We start from the raw sequence: 21,125 nt of genomic DNA, 5'->3' as shown, positions 1-21,125 counted from the left end.
CACCAAACCCAAGAAAAAGAAAAGAAAAGTAAAAGGATGAGATCTGGAGCTTGTTCTGTTCTTCTTCTTCTTCTTCATCTGCTGTTGGTTCAGGGTCTCTTCTTGCCAGTGACAAGCACAAGAACCACCACCGTGCACAGAGGCCAGTTCCCTCCCTCCTTCTTGTTTGGCACTGCCACCTCCTCTTTCCAGGTTCACTCTCACTCTCTCTCTCTCTCTCTCTCTAGATGTTCAGTTTCGGAAGCATTTCTTGCTTGCCTGCTTGCTCGTCGGAGAGGGATGAAAGGTTCTTTCTCGGGTTGTCCCACAATTATTTTTTTTTTCCCCCTGTTTACTGACCCGAAAACGATCGGCAGTGCTGTGTTGGCCGGACTGTTGTGGCTCATGTCCAATCTCCTTTGCGATTCACAAGGGAAAAGTTGGGGGGAAGAGGAAAGAGACAGCTTTTCTGAGACAGAAATATAATCTTCTTTTCCCTCTTTCTCTGTTGTCTAAATGAACCAGGGTGGTGCCGACTCCCTTTGTATTGATAATTCGAATTTCTGGATTATTAAATGACAAATTCCTTCCTTCTTTTTTAAAATTTTTTTGACATTGAGGTAATTCTTCTTTTCTTTAACTGAACAGTGGGATAACAAAAGGGAGAGAGAGAGACAGTCACCTGCTCGCATAGAATTTTCAGTCACAAACCTGGTTTCAGACATTTGACTATATTAAAAAAAAAAAAGAATCTTTTCTGCTTTTTTTTCCCCTCCTATTTTTAGTACTTTCGAATTCCGTTAAAAAAAAGGGTCCATTTTACAAGGAAAACTTCACTCGAGTTGGAAGGAGCAGGATTTCATAATTTATACACAGTATATATCTCACATAATGTGATTTATGTAATTAAATAGGATGAGATAGAATTCGATAAAAAAAAAAAAAGTTGGATGTCATAAAATGCTTTTGCTTACCCCCTACTTTCTATCTCCGAAAAGTGCACACAAATCTGGCGGTGTGCTTTCTGCTCGTAACTTCTATTCTCGAACAATTTTGACATGTGTCATGAATATGTTCCTTTAATAGAAAATGTTCCTTAATTTAACAACTTGCCAGGACTAGAGTTTTGCTCCAACTTGGCCCCCCCTTTTTTTCCCCTTCTTTGGAATGTAACCTAGCTGATGCATCTCTGAAAATCTCACTAGATTGGCTACATTCAATCACACTTTTTTTTTTGTTGTATATACGGGAGAAGACAACATACTGATTGTACCTTACCAAAAAAGAAAAAAAAAAAAAAAGAGAGACAACATACTGATTGTTAAAAATCGTAAGATTAATTCTTTTATTCTTTCGCATCATATCTCTATCACATTCGGTCCACGAACATATTTTTAGCCTAACATTTTTTTCACGGGCCAAATGGACCAAAAAAGCACAATCTTCCGTCATTGTAATAGATTTGACCCGACTTTTCAAACGTAAAAAAAAAAAAAATGGGACATTTTTCTTATTGTGTGATAAAAGTTACATCTAGTACATCGTCCATTCTCCTCGTCATCTTGTCCATGGGTCTGCCCACCTGCCTTTCACTGCATTAACAATTATTAACATCTAACTTTCATCTCTATATCGATTTCATGTTGTTTCGTCGACAGTGCAATGACATTATTTTTGCTAAACAAGCGCTAGAAGATTCAGAAATTCTGGTTTCGGATGCAACTAAACGATGCTTATTTTATCACCGGGCAAAATGTTGTGTGTCATTATTATTATTACTGTTATTTTGGCAAGTCTGAAAAATAGTGTTATTTGTCATGGTGGTAAAAAATAGCGATCTTTTTCAAGAGTCTTGCATTTTTTTTTGTGTTTCACTTTTTACGCATATAACATGGATTGAGAATCCGTTTTGTCTAAAAAAATGTCTTTCGTCGGCTTTGATGACCGATTCCCGTAATTGTACTCAACATTATTCATCATCATCTATTTATAGGGTATTAATTGATCACCCAAGTACTTGAAATTTCGCCATGGGGGCGGTTGGCGATAAGTAACTATGAACCTGGTTGATTTGATGATTCGTCTTTTTTTCGTCCGAGACATGACTTCCTGGAAAGAGTTCGGACTTCCCATCAACCGCCCCTTTTCGTATACCTGGCTGCTCCTCGCTCACCAGGGTACACATAACATTTAAGACGATTGATTTTATTTAGCATATCCCATTATAGGATGCTAGCAATTGCGTAAGTCGATAGAATATGTCTAGTTTTAGGGGGACCATCGTGAATTGTAGATGGGAATATGGGAAAGTGTGCGCATCATGTGCTGTACTTTGCTTTCGAAACGCCACTAGTGTTTTCTACCCACAAAAAAACAATAATGTTTATGAGCGCTTTCTTTCCTTTTCTTTTCTAATTCTGGCCCACTAAATTTAGAGAGCGGCTACCAAATAGTCTGGCAGTACTGTCATTGTTCCAGACCTACGATTTTTCAATTAATTAGTGCTTTATGCAAAACATCCGATAATAGTGTGTAAATCTACATTCAGAAATAACTAATAATACCATTAAAGTGTTATGAAAGCATTGCCCCCAAATTTTTTTAGGATGAGAAGCGAAACGAATTTAGTGGGCCAACGAAGGCCATTATAAATCAAGTGTGTACTTTAACAAGACTAATGGAGTTTCATGTTTATTGAAATCGTAATATGTTCTCAATATGTCGATCCCCGTCGGTTATTTTACACCGGGACATCGTTGTTGCATGCATCCATCAAGTATATTGATTCTATGGATTTGTTCACTTATCGAGGTCGGAATGAGATCGGGTGTTTTCAAGTAAAATAAATATCTTGACATTCAATAAGAAGAGTTAGTCTTCCGCAATATTTCTTGAAGTATGTTGCTGAAAACCTAGTGCCGTTTCAAAAAAAAAAAAAAAAAACTGAAAACCCCTTCGTGACTTGGCGAAAGGTCGTCCAGCTCAGATTTTTGTTTTTTGGGGTGGTTTTGTTTGGGGTGGGGGGGAAGATTTATTTATTGAAGTGCAATATATATTTTTTCTTTCACGTGATTTGATCGGACAAAGTAGTTTGAACTAATCACATAAATATAGTTTTGTATTAAACCCTTACCTTATCTTCTCCTCGTTTGATGAGCTGATCCCACCGTATCTTTTGGCTCCACGTGAAAACGCTGAAAAATTGCGGGTTTTTTTCCAAATTAAATCTTTTTAAAAAAATATTTACAAAAATATTTTTTAAAAATAAATATTTATAAATTTGGGCCTTGCTCGGTAGTTGAGATGCCAGGCGAGGCCCGTTTGGCAGCCCAATCGCCCAACAAAGCCCATACCGGGCCTTTTTTAAATTTTTTTTTTTTTTTAATTATTGATACTTATAATATTATAATTTTTTTCTTGTGAAGCTTATCTTTATAACATAATTAGCAATAATTAATGTAAAAATTTATTAAGATCTATAATTAATAAATAATGTTGTAGTTATGTAATTAATTTAAAATATTCATAAAATAAAATTGGTAAGATGTATGACAAATATGAGATTTTCATGATATATTCATCTATTGGAGAGATAGAAATCCAACCGGAAAGCAAAACGGTGATGTGTCAAAAACCGGTGGATCGGGGTCGACGACATCGGATCGGGCTCAAATTCGATCAATTGAAGCGAAACGATATCCTAATCAATATTCACTACTATTGGCGGTGACGAACGATGGATTTTTGCGATTCGGGATCGTCTAGATGGGTTTTTCTATTTTTTTAGTATTTCGGGATTTATTAAAGAGAAATGTTTGTAATTTTGGATTTTGATATTTAAAATCCTACTAGGGCTAGATTTAGGGTTAACACCCTATAAAAAATGTTATTATAACATTTTTGAGGACGATGATTATTATTGAATTTTGAGATTTTTCTCTTTAATAAATCCCTAAAATACTAAAAAAATAGGAAAATCCATCTAGACGATCTCGAATCGTAAAAATCCATCCTTCATCACTGCTAATAGCAGTGAATATTGATTAGGACGCCGTTTCGCTTCAACCAACCGAATTTTAGCCCGATCTGATGTTGCCAACCCGATCCGCCAGTTCTTAACACATCACTATTTCGCCTTCCGGTTGGATTTCTGCCTCTCCAATAGATGAATATATCATGAAAATCTCATTTTTTTCATATATCTTACCAATTTTATTTTGTGAATATTTTAAATTAATTACATAATTACAACATTATTTATTAATTATAGATCTTAATAAATTTTTACATTAATTATTGCTAATTATGTTATAAACATAAGCTTCACAAGAAAAAAAAATTATAATATTATTAGTATCAATAATTAAAAAAAATACGAAATTAAAAAAAAGGGCCCGATATGGGCCTTGCTCGGCGATGGGGCTGCCGAGCGAGGGGCCGGGCCCACCCCAACCCCTCGCTCGACACCCCAACCGCTGACCGAGGCCCAAATTTGTAAATATTTATTTTTAAAAAATATTTTTGTAAATATTTTTTTAAAAAATTAATTTGGAAAAAAACCCAAAAATTGCACGTTTGTCCTCTCTCCTTCTTCTTTGTTATCTTCATCTTCAACTCTCTTTTATTTTTTATTTCTTCTTCTTCTTATGCGGCCATTGCTGACCTCTGTAGCAAAGCTGTCGTGGCCATGGCCGAGTTCTACTACAAAGCTCGCCTCGCATGGCTGGTCATGGGAGGTCACATAATTAAGAAACACACAATGAACACCCCGTGTAAGGGGAGCCAGAAGCGACATGTGGCTGGCCAAACACCCGAAAATAAACCGAGGTAGAACGTGACTTAAATACCATGTAAAACAATCATACAAAAAAGTTTATACCGTGGTGGAAGCATGCATGTACAATAAAAGAAGCATATGAAATTTGTTAATGTGCGATACAAACAACTTTTATAAGGCCTCGGATAGCTCGCGGCTTACCGCTTAGTAAGCTCGCCACGAATAGAGATAGGGGCGCGAGGTGAGAGGCGGCGAGGCGTAGATGGCAAGGTCAGGGCTGCCGCGATGAAAATGAGCATTAGGGCGAAAGTTCATGATCTACATGGACGTCAAGCATAAATTGATGTCTTGAATCAATCCATTAGAGCCGACAGCAGAAGCCATGGTCCCAAAATAGGCGTTGAAGGGTGGATGAAAATAGAAGCAGGGGTGGGGCTTGGCCGATTCTCTGGTGATTCTGCTAACAAAAATGTTAATGGCCTTGTTCGTCTACAAGACAGCTATGTATACTTTATGTCCATCACTGTCTGGCACCTTGTTTTGGCTGCTTTGAAAACCAATCGAAAATGCTTTTTTGTTCTTTATAGATTATTATGGGTAAAATGACATCTCCAGTGTCAATATTTGTGTATGATGCTCACTTTGGTACTAATATTTTTTTGATGACTCAAGAGCCATTTTTTTAAAATGATTATTTAAGTGCCAATCCTGGTGAGGTCGCCGGAATTTCTTACCTTTGGTACTAAATTGATCATTTTTTTCTCTGATTTGACACTAAAGTGATCATTTTTTGGATCACTTAAGTGTAAATTTTTTTAAATGATTATTTAAGTGCCAACTCCGGTCAGGTCGCTAGAATTTCTCGCTATTGGCACTAAAGTAATTGATTTTTCCTCCGATTTGGCACTTAAGTGATAAAAAAAAATATTGACACCAAAGTGAACGTCGTACTCAAATATTGGCACTTGAGGTGTCTTCCGCCAATTATTATGGTTTTTCGTGAAATTATATGTGAATTACCTCGGCAAGTTTATACTAAATAATTCCCTATTTTATATGTTCTGCCCAGATTGAAGGGGGTTACCTGGAAGGTAACAAAAGCCTCAGCAATTGGGATGTCTTCTCCCACATACCAGGTCCTCACTCCATTTTCTGCTTGTTTCTTGTTTATTTATTTATCTATTTATTTATTATTTTCTGGGCAAAGTAAGTAGGAATAAAAAGGGTCAAGGCTCTAATGAAAGCAACACGAGAATAAAATTATATGTCCCTCTCAGATCAAACAAAGACTTGTAATAAAATTATTTGGTTTTTCTGGGTCAAAATCGATTGAAAACGAGACTTTACTCCGTCCAGTCAAAACCAAGAAGACGGAAAATTGCTTTCTAATCACTCCTGAAACAGAGATGGGTTTTGCCTGCCGTTATACTGGAATCATACGAATCTTACATGTATTTGGAAATTAATAAGTAAGTTTTGGTTGTGAAGTTGTACCTGCAAAAAAAAGAAAAATGAATGCAACAGATTAACCTTGATAATATATGTTTAGAAAAAAGAAGAGAAATAGAGACGTCCCATCGATAAGCTTCTCGGGAAAATTATAAAAAAAAAAATCCTAAACTTATTGCACTTTTGCCAATTTAGTCTTAAACTTTCTTATTTTATCAATTCAGTCATAAACCTCTTGCATTTGTTCCAAGTTAGTCCTAAATTTTTTGTTTGTGTCAATTCAGCCATAAACCTTTTGTATATGTATCAATTCAGTCCATCCGGCCAATTTTGGTCGGCCGATATTGATGAGATTGTTTGCCGGTGCCAACGTGATCAATTTTTTAATAATATTATAATATTTTTGAATTAATTTTTGTTTTTATTTTCTTTTATTTTTCTCTTTCCTTGTTTTCCCTTATTTTTCCTCCGGCCGGTTGCCAAAGGCTAGGGTCGGTGGGGGTAAGCCTCACTAGTGCTAGGCGAGGTCGTGCCTCGCCATGGTCGGGTAGGGGCGAGCTTCGCCTAATGCCGGTGATCGACTAGAGGAAGAAGAAATGGAAAAAACAAAAAGGAAACACAAAGAAAAGAATAAAAATAATTAGAAAAATATTAAAATACTATTGAAAATTTATCCACGTCAACGCCGGCCGACATTCACATCGGTGTCGACCAGCCAAAGTTAGCCGAACGGATTGAATTAGCACAAATACAAAGGTTTGTGACTAAATTAACACAAAAACAAAAGGTTTAGGACTGAATTGATAGAAGTGCAATAAGTTTAGAGCTTTTTTTTGACAATTTTCCCTACGTTCCTCCGATGTGATAAAATTGAAGTCCTAGCATATTCGGTAATTTAATCGAACATCGGGTGTATATCTAACGGTCAATTCAGCATCTACAATAGTTAATTTCATCATATTGTATGGTTATAGACTAGCTAACAGGCTAGCTAAAAGAAATATCTAAATAGGTGTTATTTTTTGCTATGAATTTTTCTTTTAAAAAAATTGAATAGGCTATGACCGAAAACAATTCAAGATCAATTTAACTTGACAAATCAACTTCTGATCAGAAGTTGATTTCTCTACTTCTCCTCAAAAGTAGAAGTTGATTTTTCTACTTTTGCTCCAGATTGACTCTGATCAGAAAAATTCGTTTGATAAAGGTTGAAAATTTCTACTTTTGAAATATTATTAACAAAATCTTTGGCGGCAATGGTTGATGGTGGCGGTGGTCGGCGGCGGATGGCGGCGGTGGCGGCGGCAGCCATGGTGGTTGGCAGCGGTGGTAGCTATGATTGGCGGCCAACAGTCACAGCAACGGTGGTTGGCGGAGGCGGGTGTGGTCCAAGAAGTGATTCGGGAGCCGAGAAGTTAAAATTTTTTACTTTTCAAAATAGGCCAAAAATCCTATCAGAAGTGAAAAATTTTGCCAGAAGTAAAAAATCATACCGTAAGTTAATTTTTTTACCAAACGGATTTCTATTTCAATCGGGATTTTATCAAACACATTTCTCTGTCGGATGGGCTTCTAGCAGAGAAATGCAATTTCTGAAGTGTTTTCATGTACACCCTAAAATTACAGAAAGATACAAAGAAGAAGATTTTGTATATTTTTTTAGCTGCTTCATTTACAAGATGACAATGACTTGCTACCCGGTCACTAGTCTTTTAGGCGGATCAGAAACAAGCGGTACAAACTAAGACTATTATATGTGTAACGAATTTTGCATCTATGTTTTTTACCTTAATAAAGGAAATTAGAGAAAGATACAAGTAAGCAGATGTCGTATATTTTTCGAGCTCATCTATGTATAGGATGACAATGACTTGCTACCGGTCACCAGTCTTTCAAGCGGGTCAGAAACACGCGGTTCAAGCTGAGACTATTATATGTGTAATGGATTTGACATTTTTTTATGTAGTCTGTTTATTATATTTCTTTTATGGTTGTTGCTAAAGTCCTCTCCTTATAATTGTCATTGAGCAATCATTGCTTGACCAATAGTTTAATACAAAGAGGTCGTCGGTGGCCAGCTAATTTTTGTTTCATTTCGTCTTCGGGAAAGATCATATGATGTCACGAAATCGGAATATCAAAGTCGGTTTACGAAACCCATTTTCATTTTAAAAAGAAGGGACCCTCAAGTGGCAATTTAGTTTCAAAGCACACTCCTAGCTCATCAGGAATTTATTTATTTATTTAGAAAATTATCTCGCTTCATATCCCTATTTGAAATTTTCTCAAAGAGAGAGCCTCGTGTTTCCGTGCATGAGGGACTCATTTTTTATGATCAGGCAAAATAGAAGATGGAAGCAATGCTGATGTGGCGGATAATCACTATAATCTCTTCATGGTACTTGACCCTCTGTACTCTAATTACAAATGTCATGACAGTATTCTTTATCTTCCAGCTTTAACACTAAATTGGCCTGATGGTAATCCTAAGTTGGCTTTTGGAACTTTTAAGCTAGAAAGCTTTGACAATTAGAGGTGCCCATTTGTTAAATTCAATTTGGGTACTCACAGAAAGATTAATTTCCTCTAACCAAAGCTTGATTATTACTTAGTCTCATGAATATGTCCATGTGCAACAGGAAGATATAGAGTTGATGCATGATCTCGGGGTGGATGCATACAGATTCTCCATATCTTGGCCTAGAGTTCTTCCTAGTATGTAATTTTATCATCTTCATATTTTTATTTTTATTTTTTGGTCGAAGTTATCTTCATATGCTCGGTTCTATCATTTTCATGGCTTTTCTATGATTATTCCATTTTGTTCTCTTTGTGATATTATCTTGGCTTTGTATGACTCCAGAGGGAAGATTCGGGGAGGTCAATTCAGAAGGCATTGAGTTCTACAACAATCTCATTGATGCCCTTTTGGTCAGAGGTAAAAACAAAATTCATAAAATGTATTTGATATTCTCATTGCAATAATTCAATGTCCTCCATAATGTTTTCTCAATGTATCAATTTAATAGTCTCCATTGGATTGTTCTTCTTTCCCTCGCGTCATACAGTCATCACTTCAGGAAGAAGATGAATTACCCCTTCTGAGTATTTGTAGTCTCTTCTTTTCGACAAGGTATAAAGCCGTTTGTGACGTTGAACCATTTCGACATTCCTCAACGGCTAGAAGACCGGTATGGTGGGTGGTTGAGTTCCGAAATACAGTAAGCACAATTGTCCCCGCTATCCTTTCTAATCTTCATCAATACGACGATCCAGTCAAGTCTCGGGGTTTTGTTTTATGCGTTCAGTAATTGTTTGTAGGCTGGATTTCGGCTACTTTGCACAAGTTTGTTTCGAAGCTTTCGGAGATAGAGTGACGTATTGGACCACATTCAATGAGCCTAACATGTTCATCTATGATGGTTACCTCTCGGGGATTTGCCCACCTGGCCGGTGCTCCTACCCGTTTGGCAATTGCTCCTACGGCGACTCCGCTCTCGAGCCCTACATTGCGACCCACAATCTGGTGTTGTCCCATGCCACGGCCGCTCAAATTTACCGGAAGTATTACCAGGTAAAATTAAGAGCTAGGAATTGATTCCTTTCAATGCAGTAACTGGCTTCATTACCAATTTTACCATCATCATCTTGTGTTCGTGAGAGTTGGCGTAAAAGAACAAGAAAGAACAGGAATGAACCAATTGCCTTGTTGAGATGTGAAAGTGAAATCTTCACCTTGTCTCTTGTATACTTCAAAGTTCAAGGTTCATGAGGATGAACTCAATCGAAGTTTGTCATCACTTGAGGTTCTCATACTTCTAGGCCAAGAAGCTCAATTCACACTTTCATAGCTCCATTACAGATCTTACTTTTGACACTCTTCTTATACATGTTCTTTCTTTGTTTTCTTCAACGTACACAATCATACATATTATGTAATTATTGAACCTAAACAAAAAATTTTAATCAGGAAAAACAAGGAGGAATGATTGGTATAGTAATTTCTGCTGCGTGGTACGAGCCGTACGACGACAATCCGGCTGATCGTTTGGCTGTCCAACGAGCTTTAGCTTTCACTTTTGCATGGTACATAGATCCTTTCTTACTCAAATCCATGTTCTCCGGTTAAAAGAAAAAAAAAAAAACATGTTCTCTCCGTCTTTGTTGCTACTATATTGTTCATAGTTTCTCCATCAATTACAGGTTTGTAGACCCTTTAGTGTATGGAGATTATCCGCCTGAGATGCGTCAAGTCGTGGGTTCGAGATTGCCGACGTTTACGACGGAAGAGCAGAAGAAACTCGACGTGAAGTTGGATTTCATTGGAATAAATCACTACACGACTGAATACGTGAAGGACTGCATGTTCTCTTTTTGCACTTCGGCCCTCTCTATTGGGGAGGCGTCCGTGTATGTCACCGGTGAAAAGGATGGAGTTTACATCGGCGAACCGGTAAGCGATATAAGCGCATGTGCCTAGATATACATTTATAGAGTTTATGTGAAAATTAATAATTTCGTTAAGCTCCTCTATTGTTCCGAGAGATAATGTTGGCTTATTTTGGCGAAACGTTCAGTCCTAAACATTTGAAGCACATACTATAACCATATTTTGGCTTATTTCATGCTAAGCTTAGCCAGATGAACTCAATTAACAAAATGTGAAAATGTTTAGGACTGAACTAGCAAAAAGGCAATATGTTTAAGACTTTTTGGACAATTTTCCCATTACAATTACTATGGCCATTTACACTGAAGCAGCTAATGCTATACAATTCCATCGTTAAGAGCCGCTTGGAAAGATGACCTTGAGTCCATTTAGCAGCGTTCTTAACCGTGATTTTGAGTAGATTTCCTAGTTAGGATTATATGTTTTTGACTAACAGTTGATGATCACATTCCAGACCGCAATGTCGGATTTCTTTGTCGTTCCGAGGGGCATCGAAGGGATCGTTACGTATGTCAAAGAAAGATACAACAACACTCCCATGTTCATCACTGAGAATGGTATATTGAGTCGCTTAAATAACTCTAAACTAGACCACCTTTTGAATATCTAAAGTTTTAGCAAACAAGATGATCAATCGGTTCCATCAACAAAATAGAAGATTCATTCTTATTTTGCAGGGTACGCGCAACCTACAGGTTCAATCGATGATTCGCTGAACGACACGAAGAGGATAGAGTTCCACGAGGGCTATCTTGCTGTCTTAAGCGAAGTAGTGAGGTATATCTAGCATTTCTTCCGGTATTGAATGTCTTTCCATTCCTCAATTAACTGCAACATTTCCCAGATTTTTTCGTAGTATGCTTCTCCTTTCTTTGTTGGATTAACAAAGCATGTCAATTTTCATAGTATTAAATCCGTCTATGTCCATCACGTCTATGTAATAAGTATATTTTGTTCGCGAATAAATTTTCGAGTTTAATTGTTTCAGAAAAGGAGCAGATGTGAGGGGATATTTCATATGGTCTCTGCTAGACAACTTCGAATGGCTACACGGGTATTTGATAAGATTTGGGCTGCATTATGTGGACTTCCAAACGCTGGAGAGAACACCCAAATGGTCAGCGACGTGGTACAAGGAGTTCCTCTCTCAAGACAATAAAACTCAAACGATTCGGAAAACATCCACCTACAAAATGTAGCATCGGGCGTCTTCCAAACAATTATATAGTGTTTGTTATAATGGAACATATGTACGATATTGTCTTAACTTGATAAGGTGGTAAGTCAAGTTGGGCTCCTTTTTTTTTTTTTCTGAGTGCCCCAGGTTGTATTTGAGACAGTGAGCTGCAAAAGCTTATTATACACAGTAGGTCTCTTACTTCTTGAATCTGTATTTCTGGTCCTCCTGGTTGCTGTGAACATACATTTTGAATCTTTTTTTGCATGAGCAATTAAGAGGGGTCAACCGATGTAGTGTAAGTGATCGATGCATAACTCGGCTATTCGCAGATGACCATCTCCTAGTCCAGCATGCTTGAGAAGATCATAAAGGCCGACGTTGCATTAGGGTTCTCGATATATATGAGGAAGTGTTCGACCAAAGCGTAGAAAACGAGTTATCAGCTGTCTTGGCCGTGTTTCCTGGGCATATATCGTTTCTACGCCTTTGAAAGAACTTCCCTAGTTAGCTAGGGTGCGCATGGCAATGCTTATGCTCTAGAAATTAACTTTTGAATTCTTGAAGTGGCTCCAAAATTATTTCTGGAACTAAAAGAATGCTCCAGAAGTTAAAAAATTATGTTACATAATCAAATGAATTTCTGCTCCAACAGTTGCATCATCAAATGAATTTCTGCTCTAAAAGCAGAGCAAAAATTCTATGTCAGAATTGTTATCATGCACGGCCTAAAGTGCTGCTAAAACGGAAAATTGTATAAATGAGAGTGATTTTTGGGATCCTACGATCGGTATAGCTTTTTGTAAGCCTCCTCTTGAGCCAATGCATTCCTGAATGATGATTTTTCTGGGTCTAGACGCTGAAAGTTAAGGTCTGTATATGAGAATGCGAAGATGCTTCGTCTTCAATTATATATCCGGAAGTCCTCGGATTCCCTATTTGTTACAATTGTTGTGTGATGGTTCATATGCTTTGGCTGTTAGGCCTCAAATGTGGCATGCCCAATAATCGTCTAACCGGAATCAGAAACGCCCGTACGTATAAGGGAGTAGAACGTTTGCACCTTTATGAGAATCTGTCGGAAAACTGATGCGGAACGTCAACGAATTGAGACTCGAGCGCTTCCCCTCTATTCCCTCTCGTTAACGCTGGCCAAATGAGATAATCATCATCGAAACGAAGAGGTATGTTTTGATTTCTGCGAGTTGAGGGCTAGAGGGAGGACTTGAGCCTTTAGATAGAGTTTCGGCGCAGACTCTCTTATCACGAGTCGTGCCTCTTCGGCCTACACTAAGCTAGCCCATATTATAACTAATTAAGAACATGTATCATACTTTAATGGACCTACCTATATTTTAATTTCAATTAATGTAGACTACATTAGGATAATTCTAATATTCTCCCACTTGAGCTATATTAATTGAAACTGTACTATATGTACATAACTTTATGTTGGTCTTGTGATTATTCTTAATAGTCAATCCGATCCCATTGTCGTGATCTAAAAATTAATTTAGATTAATGGATTATTATGTTAAGTAGGTGAATTAACTAACCTAATACGGACTCTCCCAAGCCCTACCAATTTGCAACATAGGTTTGATTTTTTTTTTTTTTTAAGGAGCGGCCACTAATCTTTTTTTGGTAGGTAGATTAGATACCTAAATAAAGTACGGGAGAATATTTTATTTTCTGCCAACCAGCCAACCAGAGGAATTGAGTTCGGGGACTTAGTTACGTTAATTAAAAATTAACGCCTTTTCGGTACCAATTTCATGAAAATGTCTTTTTGACTGGTTTATATGAATTAGATGTTTTTTTTTTGTTTCCCTTTTCCTTTTTTTTTATCTTAGAATTTTTTTTTATGAATTTGAACAAAATTAAACAAAAATGCCCATAATATACCTTTAATTCCGAATTTTCCAATAAATCTTCTCATTCTCGAAGATCCGGACCGTAGCAAGATTTTATCCGCTACATCCTCGAGGATTCGAACCAGTACATGAATAAATATATAGAAATACAACGTCCCTTCTCGCCAAAGGGCAGAATACAAATTTCTATATTTAAATCACCATCCCATCCCATAAGATCATGAGCGTGGCGTGTGATTTAATTTTCCGACGGGACTACGCACCGGGGGAGCATACATTATAGGCATTTTTGTTTAAAGATGTGCAAATATTTATTGAATTTCCAAAAAATCCTTAGAGGATTCCGAAATTTTCAAGGAGATAAGCTCCTATCCACAAAGGATTTCATATCTTTTAAAATAGGAAAGATTATCTCTTGAGATTTGAGAGGAATTTTCAGATAATTTCCCTGATTTTTAAAGATATATTTGAAATTTTCAATCGGGATGCGATCTTATCCAAAATATTCAGATTTTCGAAAAAATTCATATTCAACCTTGAGATAATTAGAATATTTCGAACAATATGCATAATATCTTCAAGATTAAATTAAATCACCTAATATATCAAAATGCGCAAAAGATGTGCCCATTACTTTCAAGGTAGATCAAGATTCCAACCATTCAATGATTATCCATAAGATATGCCGAATATTTTATGCCTAAAGAATCTGAAAACATGCTCAAGATATACAATATATATTATATCGAATAGGTATGTGAATATATCAAATTTTAGAAATTTTACCTTGATTGCCCAAAATTTATTTTTCCTTATTTGAGATCTACCCCGAAAATTGCAGATCAAGCTTTGCACTCCACGAACCAAATCAGCTAAGAAATTCTCCTCAGCAGCTTCGGTAAGGCAGCAGCTATTTTCTTGGGATGATGTTCGACCAAGGATGACAACAACAGCAATAAAGTGCTTGAATTGAGCTCGAAAATCTGCACTTCAAAAGCTATGAATTGGCTGACCTCGGGCTGGGCGGTGGAACAGACCGACGTTGGGATGCAGCGGCTGGATGGGCTGAGCAGAGGAGTGTTCCAACCCGAACAGCAAGCAAAACAAAGCTGAGCCGCAGCAATAACCGAAAAAACCGCAAGGAAAAGTGCCAAAACTGCAGCTATAGATGAAAAAACCGCAGCCAAAAGGGAAAAACTGCAGCGAAAAGCAATAAAACCGCAGCAATAGAGGAGAAAAACCACAGCGAAAAGTACCAAAACCGCAGTAGCGGAGGTCCCTAGCAGCAACCAAACCAAGCAGACTATGCAAGACTTCGCCGGGAGGAATTCTCGATCAATGGTAGCTTAGCTCCCTTTTTTTTCTTTGCATGAATTCTGAATCCCCCAAACCCTCGAGAAAGAGCTCTATTTATAGAGAAAAGCCTTGCAAGCTTGGGGCTTGAGTTTTGTTAATCTTGCCAAACAGACCCGGGATCAAAATATGTGATCAATTAAGTCCCAAAGGGTCCAATTGCATTAATTTGACTGAAATTTTTGGCACATAATAATTGACATTTTTAATTAAGGCCTTTTTCTCAATTAAGCTCAGAATAACCCCAAATTCTTCTTTGAATTGCCAATTTTTTTTTTTTCAATTCAAGTCCATATCACCCGACAAATTAAGCTCAAATCTTCTGCCGTCGGTGGTCCAATGCAAAATGCAATGCACGAATACTAAAATTAAATGAAAATGATGAGCTATTATTTTTGGTAGGAATTAAAATTTAACTCCACATTTTTATGCAAGATAAATGATTAAAGAGAAATCAAAATTTAGGTGTCAACAATCGCCCCTCTTTGAGTGGAAGCTCGTAGAGGTTTCGCTCAAAGACTAAAGATTACAACTTAAATTTTGGTAATGCGAGTGAGAGTAATTTTTTGTGGGATTGAATCCCTTTTTTTTTGTGAAATAAATGATGCTTGAAATGCGAGATTGTAAATAACATGTGAAATCTGCACATGGATCACATATGAGAATACCTGTTGTATCAAATACCTCATAATGCTGATGATTCCCTTAATTTCCAAGTTTCTAATGCGAGGATCTTAAGGTATTGGGCCCATCCGTTACCAGAGATTTCCCCACGATGCGAGATGATGCAAGATATGTGTGTCCTTCGAGATCACAAGAGCTACGTCGTTGTGAGTCGAAAGAAGTGAAATCAAGTTCACAAGAGCTACGTCGTTGTGAGTTGATAAAATGTCAAAATCGCCAGTGCATATGTCTTCACGATTTGACAAAGGGGAACCAAAATCACAAGAGCTACATCGTTATGATTTGGTTTGGATCAAATTCGTGGGTTCTTATGTCGTCATGATTTGATAAAAGGGCCGAGAATCATAAGAGCTATGTCATTATGAGCCGACTAAAAGTCAAGATCACCGGTGCATATGTCTTCATGATCCGAGACCGAAATCATAAGAGCTACGTTGTTATGATTTGATAAGATGTCAAGATCGCTAGTGCATATGTCTACATGACTTGACAGGAGAGGCATATTGCCCGATTTGAACAATATTTGAGAGGAGTATCATCGAATGGAATCAATAAGTACAAAATGGGCATATACGCCTGAATTGAATCATAACAACTATCATCGGAAGAGTTGTAAATTTGCAAAGTGGTTCAGAAAACTTACCCGGGTTCTCCGAACGAATAATCAAGGAATGAGGTAGATTGCTTGTATCTACCTGTTTAATCACTTGAGATGAACATGATCAATTGTTAACACAACATGACACGTCCAAAATTTTTTGTTTACATTGCAAAGCTCCATTGGGGAATTTGCCGATAAGGAAATAAGTTTGATCCTTTTGACGAGTTTGATCAAATCGAATGAGGAACTGCAAGTAAAAAGGACTTTTCACTCACTCTCATGAAAAAGGTTTTGAAACCCGACCATTGATGCGGGTAAAAGAAAACACTCGAAATTGTCATCATCACACTTGACAAGGGTCCGAGTATTCTCCCAATCATTATAACCAGACCAATCTATGAGGTCTTTTGCAAGGACTCTAATTCAGGTTTGGTCAAAGGGTTTATCATAGGGGACTCGTATGAGTCAATTTTGGCTTTGAAATGAAATGAGATTCTTGTGAGCTGCATTGGGTTTACAAGTTAGGAACCTTGCAAAATAAAGTAAAAATGATTTTGCTCGCACTTCTTCGAGCGATATTTATAAGCAATTCAAAATCCTACATTATCCCAAGTGCCCTAATCTGAAGAGACTTTTGGTAACGGTTGTAATGTAGGTTTTGAGTAGGCCTAGAAATGAAAGGCTTATTTGCAACAAAGGGTGCATAATGATGAGACTAGTAACCATCTCTTTGCTTAGAATGGTATTCTTGCAGACTTCCCGGGGAACATTGAAATGCGTCCAACAAAGACAGTCCTTCATTTCAAAGATATTCCCGGGAGTTTTTTCCTCTTTTCTTTTACAGGAAATGGCCTCCTTCTTCTCGTTCTCTTTTTTTTTAGGCCGCACTTCTCATTTTTTCTTTTTTCCATTTTTTTGGGATTTTGGGATGCTCAAAATTTTGCCCACTGTTTTCTCTTTCTTTCTTTTTTTTTGAGTGGTAAACCTTTGCTTTTCTTACTCCCTTCTCTCGCCTCTTTTGTTTTCAAAAGGAAAGAAGGGGTCTCGTCCAGGTCCTGCATATTTTGCTAGCAAATCTTTTGAGCTCGAGTTTGCCCCAAGGCATTTTGCTCATTTACCAGATGATTTGAAATGATTCCTTGCTAGGATGATCACCAATTGGGTTACGAGAAATGAATCCGCCGCTCAAATTGGGTTTGCAAAGGGATAAATGTGTATGATGCGGGGAATGAAATGTTCTTCATCATGTCTAAGGCACTTGGACTAATACAAAATTCGCATGCAATAAATACACTTAAAGATTGATGCAAGTGAGTGCAAGAAAATTTTACTCATTCATTGATCCGAGAATTGCCCGTGGTGGGGTTGTTCCCGACAGGGGCATGAAATGAAGCGCCATTCAAAGGGGTTAAGCAAAGGGCAACCTTTAATGTTTGGATGGACGAAATGAATGTCTCGTATCATTTTGGTCGTCATACTTCTAGCAAGATAACCCTTTACCTTATTAGTATGGAAACTCTTTCTTTTCACTCGGGGTTATGATATAGATGTTTATAGGAAATAGCTTTTCTTTCATCGTTCTGATATTCCTCATTCAAAATGATCATTTCAGCAAAATCAAAGAAATTTCCTGATCGAAAACTTCCCACATTGAAGATTAATAATGTGAACAGGAACAATTCAAGTACAAGTATAATGCATGAACACTCATTAGATGAATTGTAACTTGATTAAAATGTCAGAGCAAATCAAGCATAATATTTTTTTACAGCATCAAAATTGACAAGGTTGGTAAAAACACGACCATCCATCTCGGTCAAAATCAAAGCGCCTCTTGGGAGTACCTTCTTCACAACATATGGGCCACCATAGTTTGGAGCGAACTTCCTTTATGGAAGTGGAACAATGGGCAACAATTTTCGCAGGACAAGGTCACCAACCTCGAAGTGTCGAGGCCGAACCTTTTTGTTGAAGGATTTAGCAACCCTTTCCCGATAGCACTGGGCCGTGACATACGGCCCCAAGCCGCTTTTCATTGATCAAATTTAATTGGTCCATCCTCTATTAGATCCAATCAACCTTAGTCAACTTGACTTGAGATAGGACCCGCAAGGAAGGAATCTCCACCTCGATTGGTAACACCGCCTCCATCCCGTATACAAGAGAGTATGGGGTTGCCCCGATAAATGTTCGGATTGAAGTCCGATACGCCATGAGGGCAAACGGCAACCTCTCATGCCGGTCGCGATAATTCTCAATTGTTTTAGCTAAGATCTTCTTAATATTCTTGTTGTATAAACTCTCTCCGCTCAGAAAAAATTTCAAGGCCATCTTCTTTATGTACCTTTGGTCAGACGCGGTACTTTTCTCCGGAAACTCCCGCTTCTAAATGTAAGTCTTGATATCGTGGTACCATGGCTTGCCGTCGGGTTCATCGGTCATAGCCATACAATATGCTGGCTTCCTTAGTACCTCGATCTTCGGTGGCTCAAACTCAAGTCCATTAGTGACTTGTAACATTGAGGACAGGGTAGCCAAAGTATCGAGGAACCGATTGTGAGTTCTAGGCAAATACTCGAATGAGATATCATGAAACTCCTCCACTAATTCATCCGGATACTCGTGGTAGGGCAGCAGTTTGGCGTCTCGGGATTTCCATTTTTCAACTGTTTGGAGGATAATCAATGCCGAATCCCCAAATACGTTGAGTCGAGTAACTCCCATTTCGACCGCGGCTTGCAAGCCGAGGATGCACGCCTCATATTCTGCTATGTTATTTGTGCAAGGGAATGCCAATTTTATCGCCACAGGATAATGTTGACCACCTAGAGATATCATAACCGCGCCCGTGCACGATCCCGATAAATTGACAGCTCCGTTAAAATACATAGTCTATATGCAAACGTCCATCAACATGACTCGATCCTTAGAATGATAGGCATTATCATCTCGCCCTGGATTTTCGGCTAGGACATCCGCTATGGCCCGTCCCTTGATTGACGTTTGGGACAAATATTAAACATCAAACTCGAAGAGATGAGGATTTGCTATTTAGCAAGTCTACCAATCAAGGCGGGTTGATTCAACAAGTATTTGATAGGATTGCACTCTGTCACCAGAAGCACCTGGTAATGCAAGGTATATTGCCGAAGTCCATGCAGTACCCGGACTACTACCGCACATGTTTTCTCTGATTCAGAGTACTTCATTTTCGAAGCTGTAAATTTCTTGCTCGGATAATAAATGGCTTGTTCTTTTCCATTCTCCTACCTTTCTTGGGCTAACATAGCGCCCAAAGACTCACTATAGATTGTGAGGTAGAGGATTAAAGGTTGCCCGGCAATTGGAGGAACAAGCACGGGTGGATTCATGACATGCTACTTCAGCTTCTCAAAAGCTTTCTCACATTCGCTATCCCATTCGACTAGCGCATTCTTCTTTAACAGCTTGAGGAATGGTTTAGCGATTTCTGATAACTAAGAGATGAATCGAGCAATATAGTTTAGCCTACCCATCAAATTTCGAACTTCTTTAACCGTCGTCGGCGGCTTAAGCTCACGAATAGCCTTAACTTTAGAAGGGTCGACTTCAATACCCTTGCTGCTTACCACAAATCCGAGTCGCTTGCCCGAGCTGGTCCCAAAGACACACTTGGCGGGGTTAAGGCATAACTTGAACTTTCGAAGTTTGTCGAACAATTTCTTTAGCGTTTCGACGTGATCTTCTCCATGCCTTATCTTTGCTATCATGTCATCGACGTAAACCTCAATCTCATTATGCATCATGTCGTGGAAAAGGGCAACCATGGCCCGTTGGTAAGTAGCTCCAGCATTTCTAAGACCAAATGGCATCACCTGGTAATGAAACATCCCCCATGGTATGGTGAAAGTGGTTTTCAACTTGTTATTGACATTTATCGGGATCCGATTGCACCCGGAAAAACCATCCATGAATGAAAACAATTCAAACCCTGCGGTGCTGTCAATGAGTACATCGATATGCGGGAGGGGAAAATCATCTTTAGGCCTGGCCTTGTTCAAATCTCCATAATCGACACAGACCCGAATACGCCCATCTTTCTTCATGACTAGGACTATATTGGTGACCCAATCAGAATATTCTATAATCTCAATAAATCTGACGTCAAGCGACTTCATGACCCCCTCTTTAATCTTCTGCACCAATTCTGTGCTGGCCCTCTACGATTTTTGCACCACCGGCTTAGTCAAAGGATCGATCGATAAACAATGCTCAACAATGGAACGTCAAGACCGGGCATATCCGCATAGGACCAGGCGAAAATGTCTTGGTAATCCTTCAAGAGCTCAATCAAGCGCTCAGACATCTTTTTGGAAAGGTTTGCCCCTATCTTAACCTCTTTAAGGTTTTCCTCATCGCCCAAGTTGATTGATAAAGTCTCATCGCCAGTTAGAGGTTTAAACGTCTCGTGTTACTCGAAGTCTTAGCGTATCTCCTCGCACTCGGGAGTGAATTCATCCCCGACGTATACTCCGAAATCCACTGGATTTTCCTCTTCCCATTTACCCTCTGAAACCAATCCCTCCAACGGATTGTCGAATGTGGCGTTGACGGATAGCTTCGGGAGTTCATGTGCTATATTAGGCTCCTCTTTAAATGCGCCATCAACCTCTATGGTCTCTTCCAATACAGCAGCAATAGTCGGATTATCGAACCAGCCCGGAAGGTCAAGGTTTTCATCCTCTTGGTCTAGCATCATCAGATCAGCATCTTGGCATTCTAGGAACACTATTCCCTAATCG

The 21,125-nt window shown here is 38.3% G+C and overlaps 1 protein-coding gene across 1 annotated transcript; it reads left to right on the top strand.

The window, feature by feature from the left end:
* On the top strand, positions 1–11,963 carry LOC125312675 (beta-glucosidase 18-like). The gene is made up of 12 exons (XM_048271654.1): positions 1–192; positions 5,826–5,892; positions 8,545–8,603; positions 8,845–8,920; positions 9,069–9,143; positions 9,339–9,426; positions 9,527–9,779; positions 10,176–10,291; positions 10,409–10,658; positions 11,110–11,212; positions 11,333–11,432; positions 11,644–11,963. The coding sequence occupies exons 1-12, from the start codon at positions 37–39 to the stop codon at positions 11,852–11,854; spliced, it is 1,554 nt and encodes a 517-aa protein (XP_048127611.1). The 5' UTR covers positions 1–36; the 3' UTR covers positions 11,855–11,963.
* The last annotated feature ends 9,162 nt before the right edge of the window (positions 11,964–21,125 follow it).

The sequence above is a fragment of the Rhodamnia argentea genome, chromosome 1, assembly GCF_020921035.1.
Source record: "Rhodamnia argentea isolate NSW1041297 chromosome 1, ASM2092103v1, whole genome shotgun sequence".
Lineage (NCBI taxonomy): Eukaryota > Viridiplantae > Streptophyta > Magnoliopsida > Myrtales > Myrtaceae > Rhodamnia > Rhodamnia argentea.
The sequence above is the reverse complement of the archived record's forward strand: the minus strand, read 5'-3'. Positions and strand labels throughout refer to the sequence as shown.

Excerpts from the sequence above, each read along its gene's own strand:
- LOC125312675 (XM_048271654.1), top strand. The coding sequence starts at position 37 with ATGAGATCTGGAGCTTGTTCTGTTCTTCTTCTTCTTCTTCATCTGCTG. Across the intron at positions 193-5,825 it reads CTGCCACCTCCTCTTTCCAG|ATTGAAGGGGGTTACCTGGA; the intron begins GTTCACTCTCAC and ends TGTTCTGCCCAG. Across the intron at positions 5,893-8,544 it reads TGTCTTCTCCCACATACCAG|GCAAAATAGAAGATGGAAGC; the intron begins GTCCTCACTCCA and ends TTTTATGATCAG.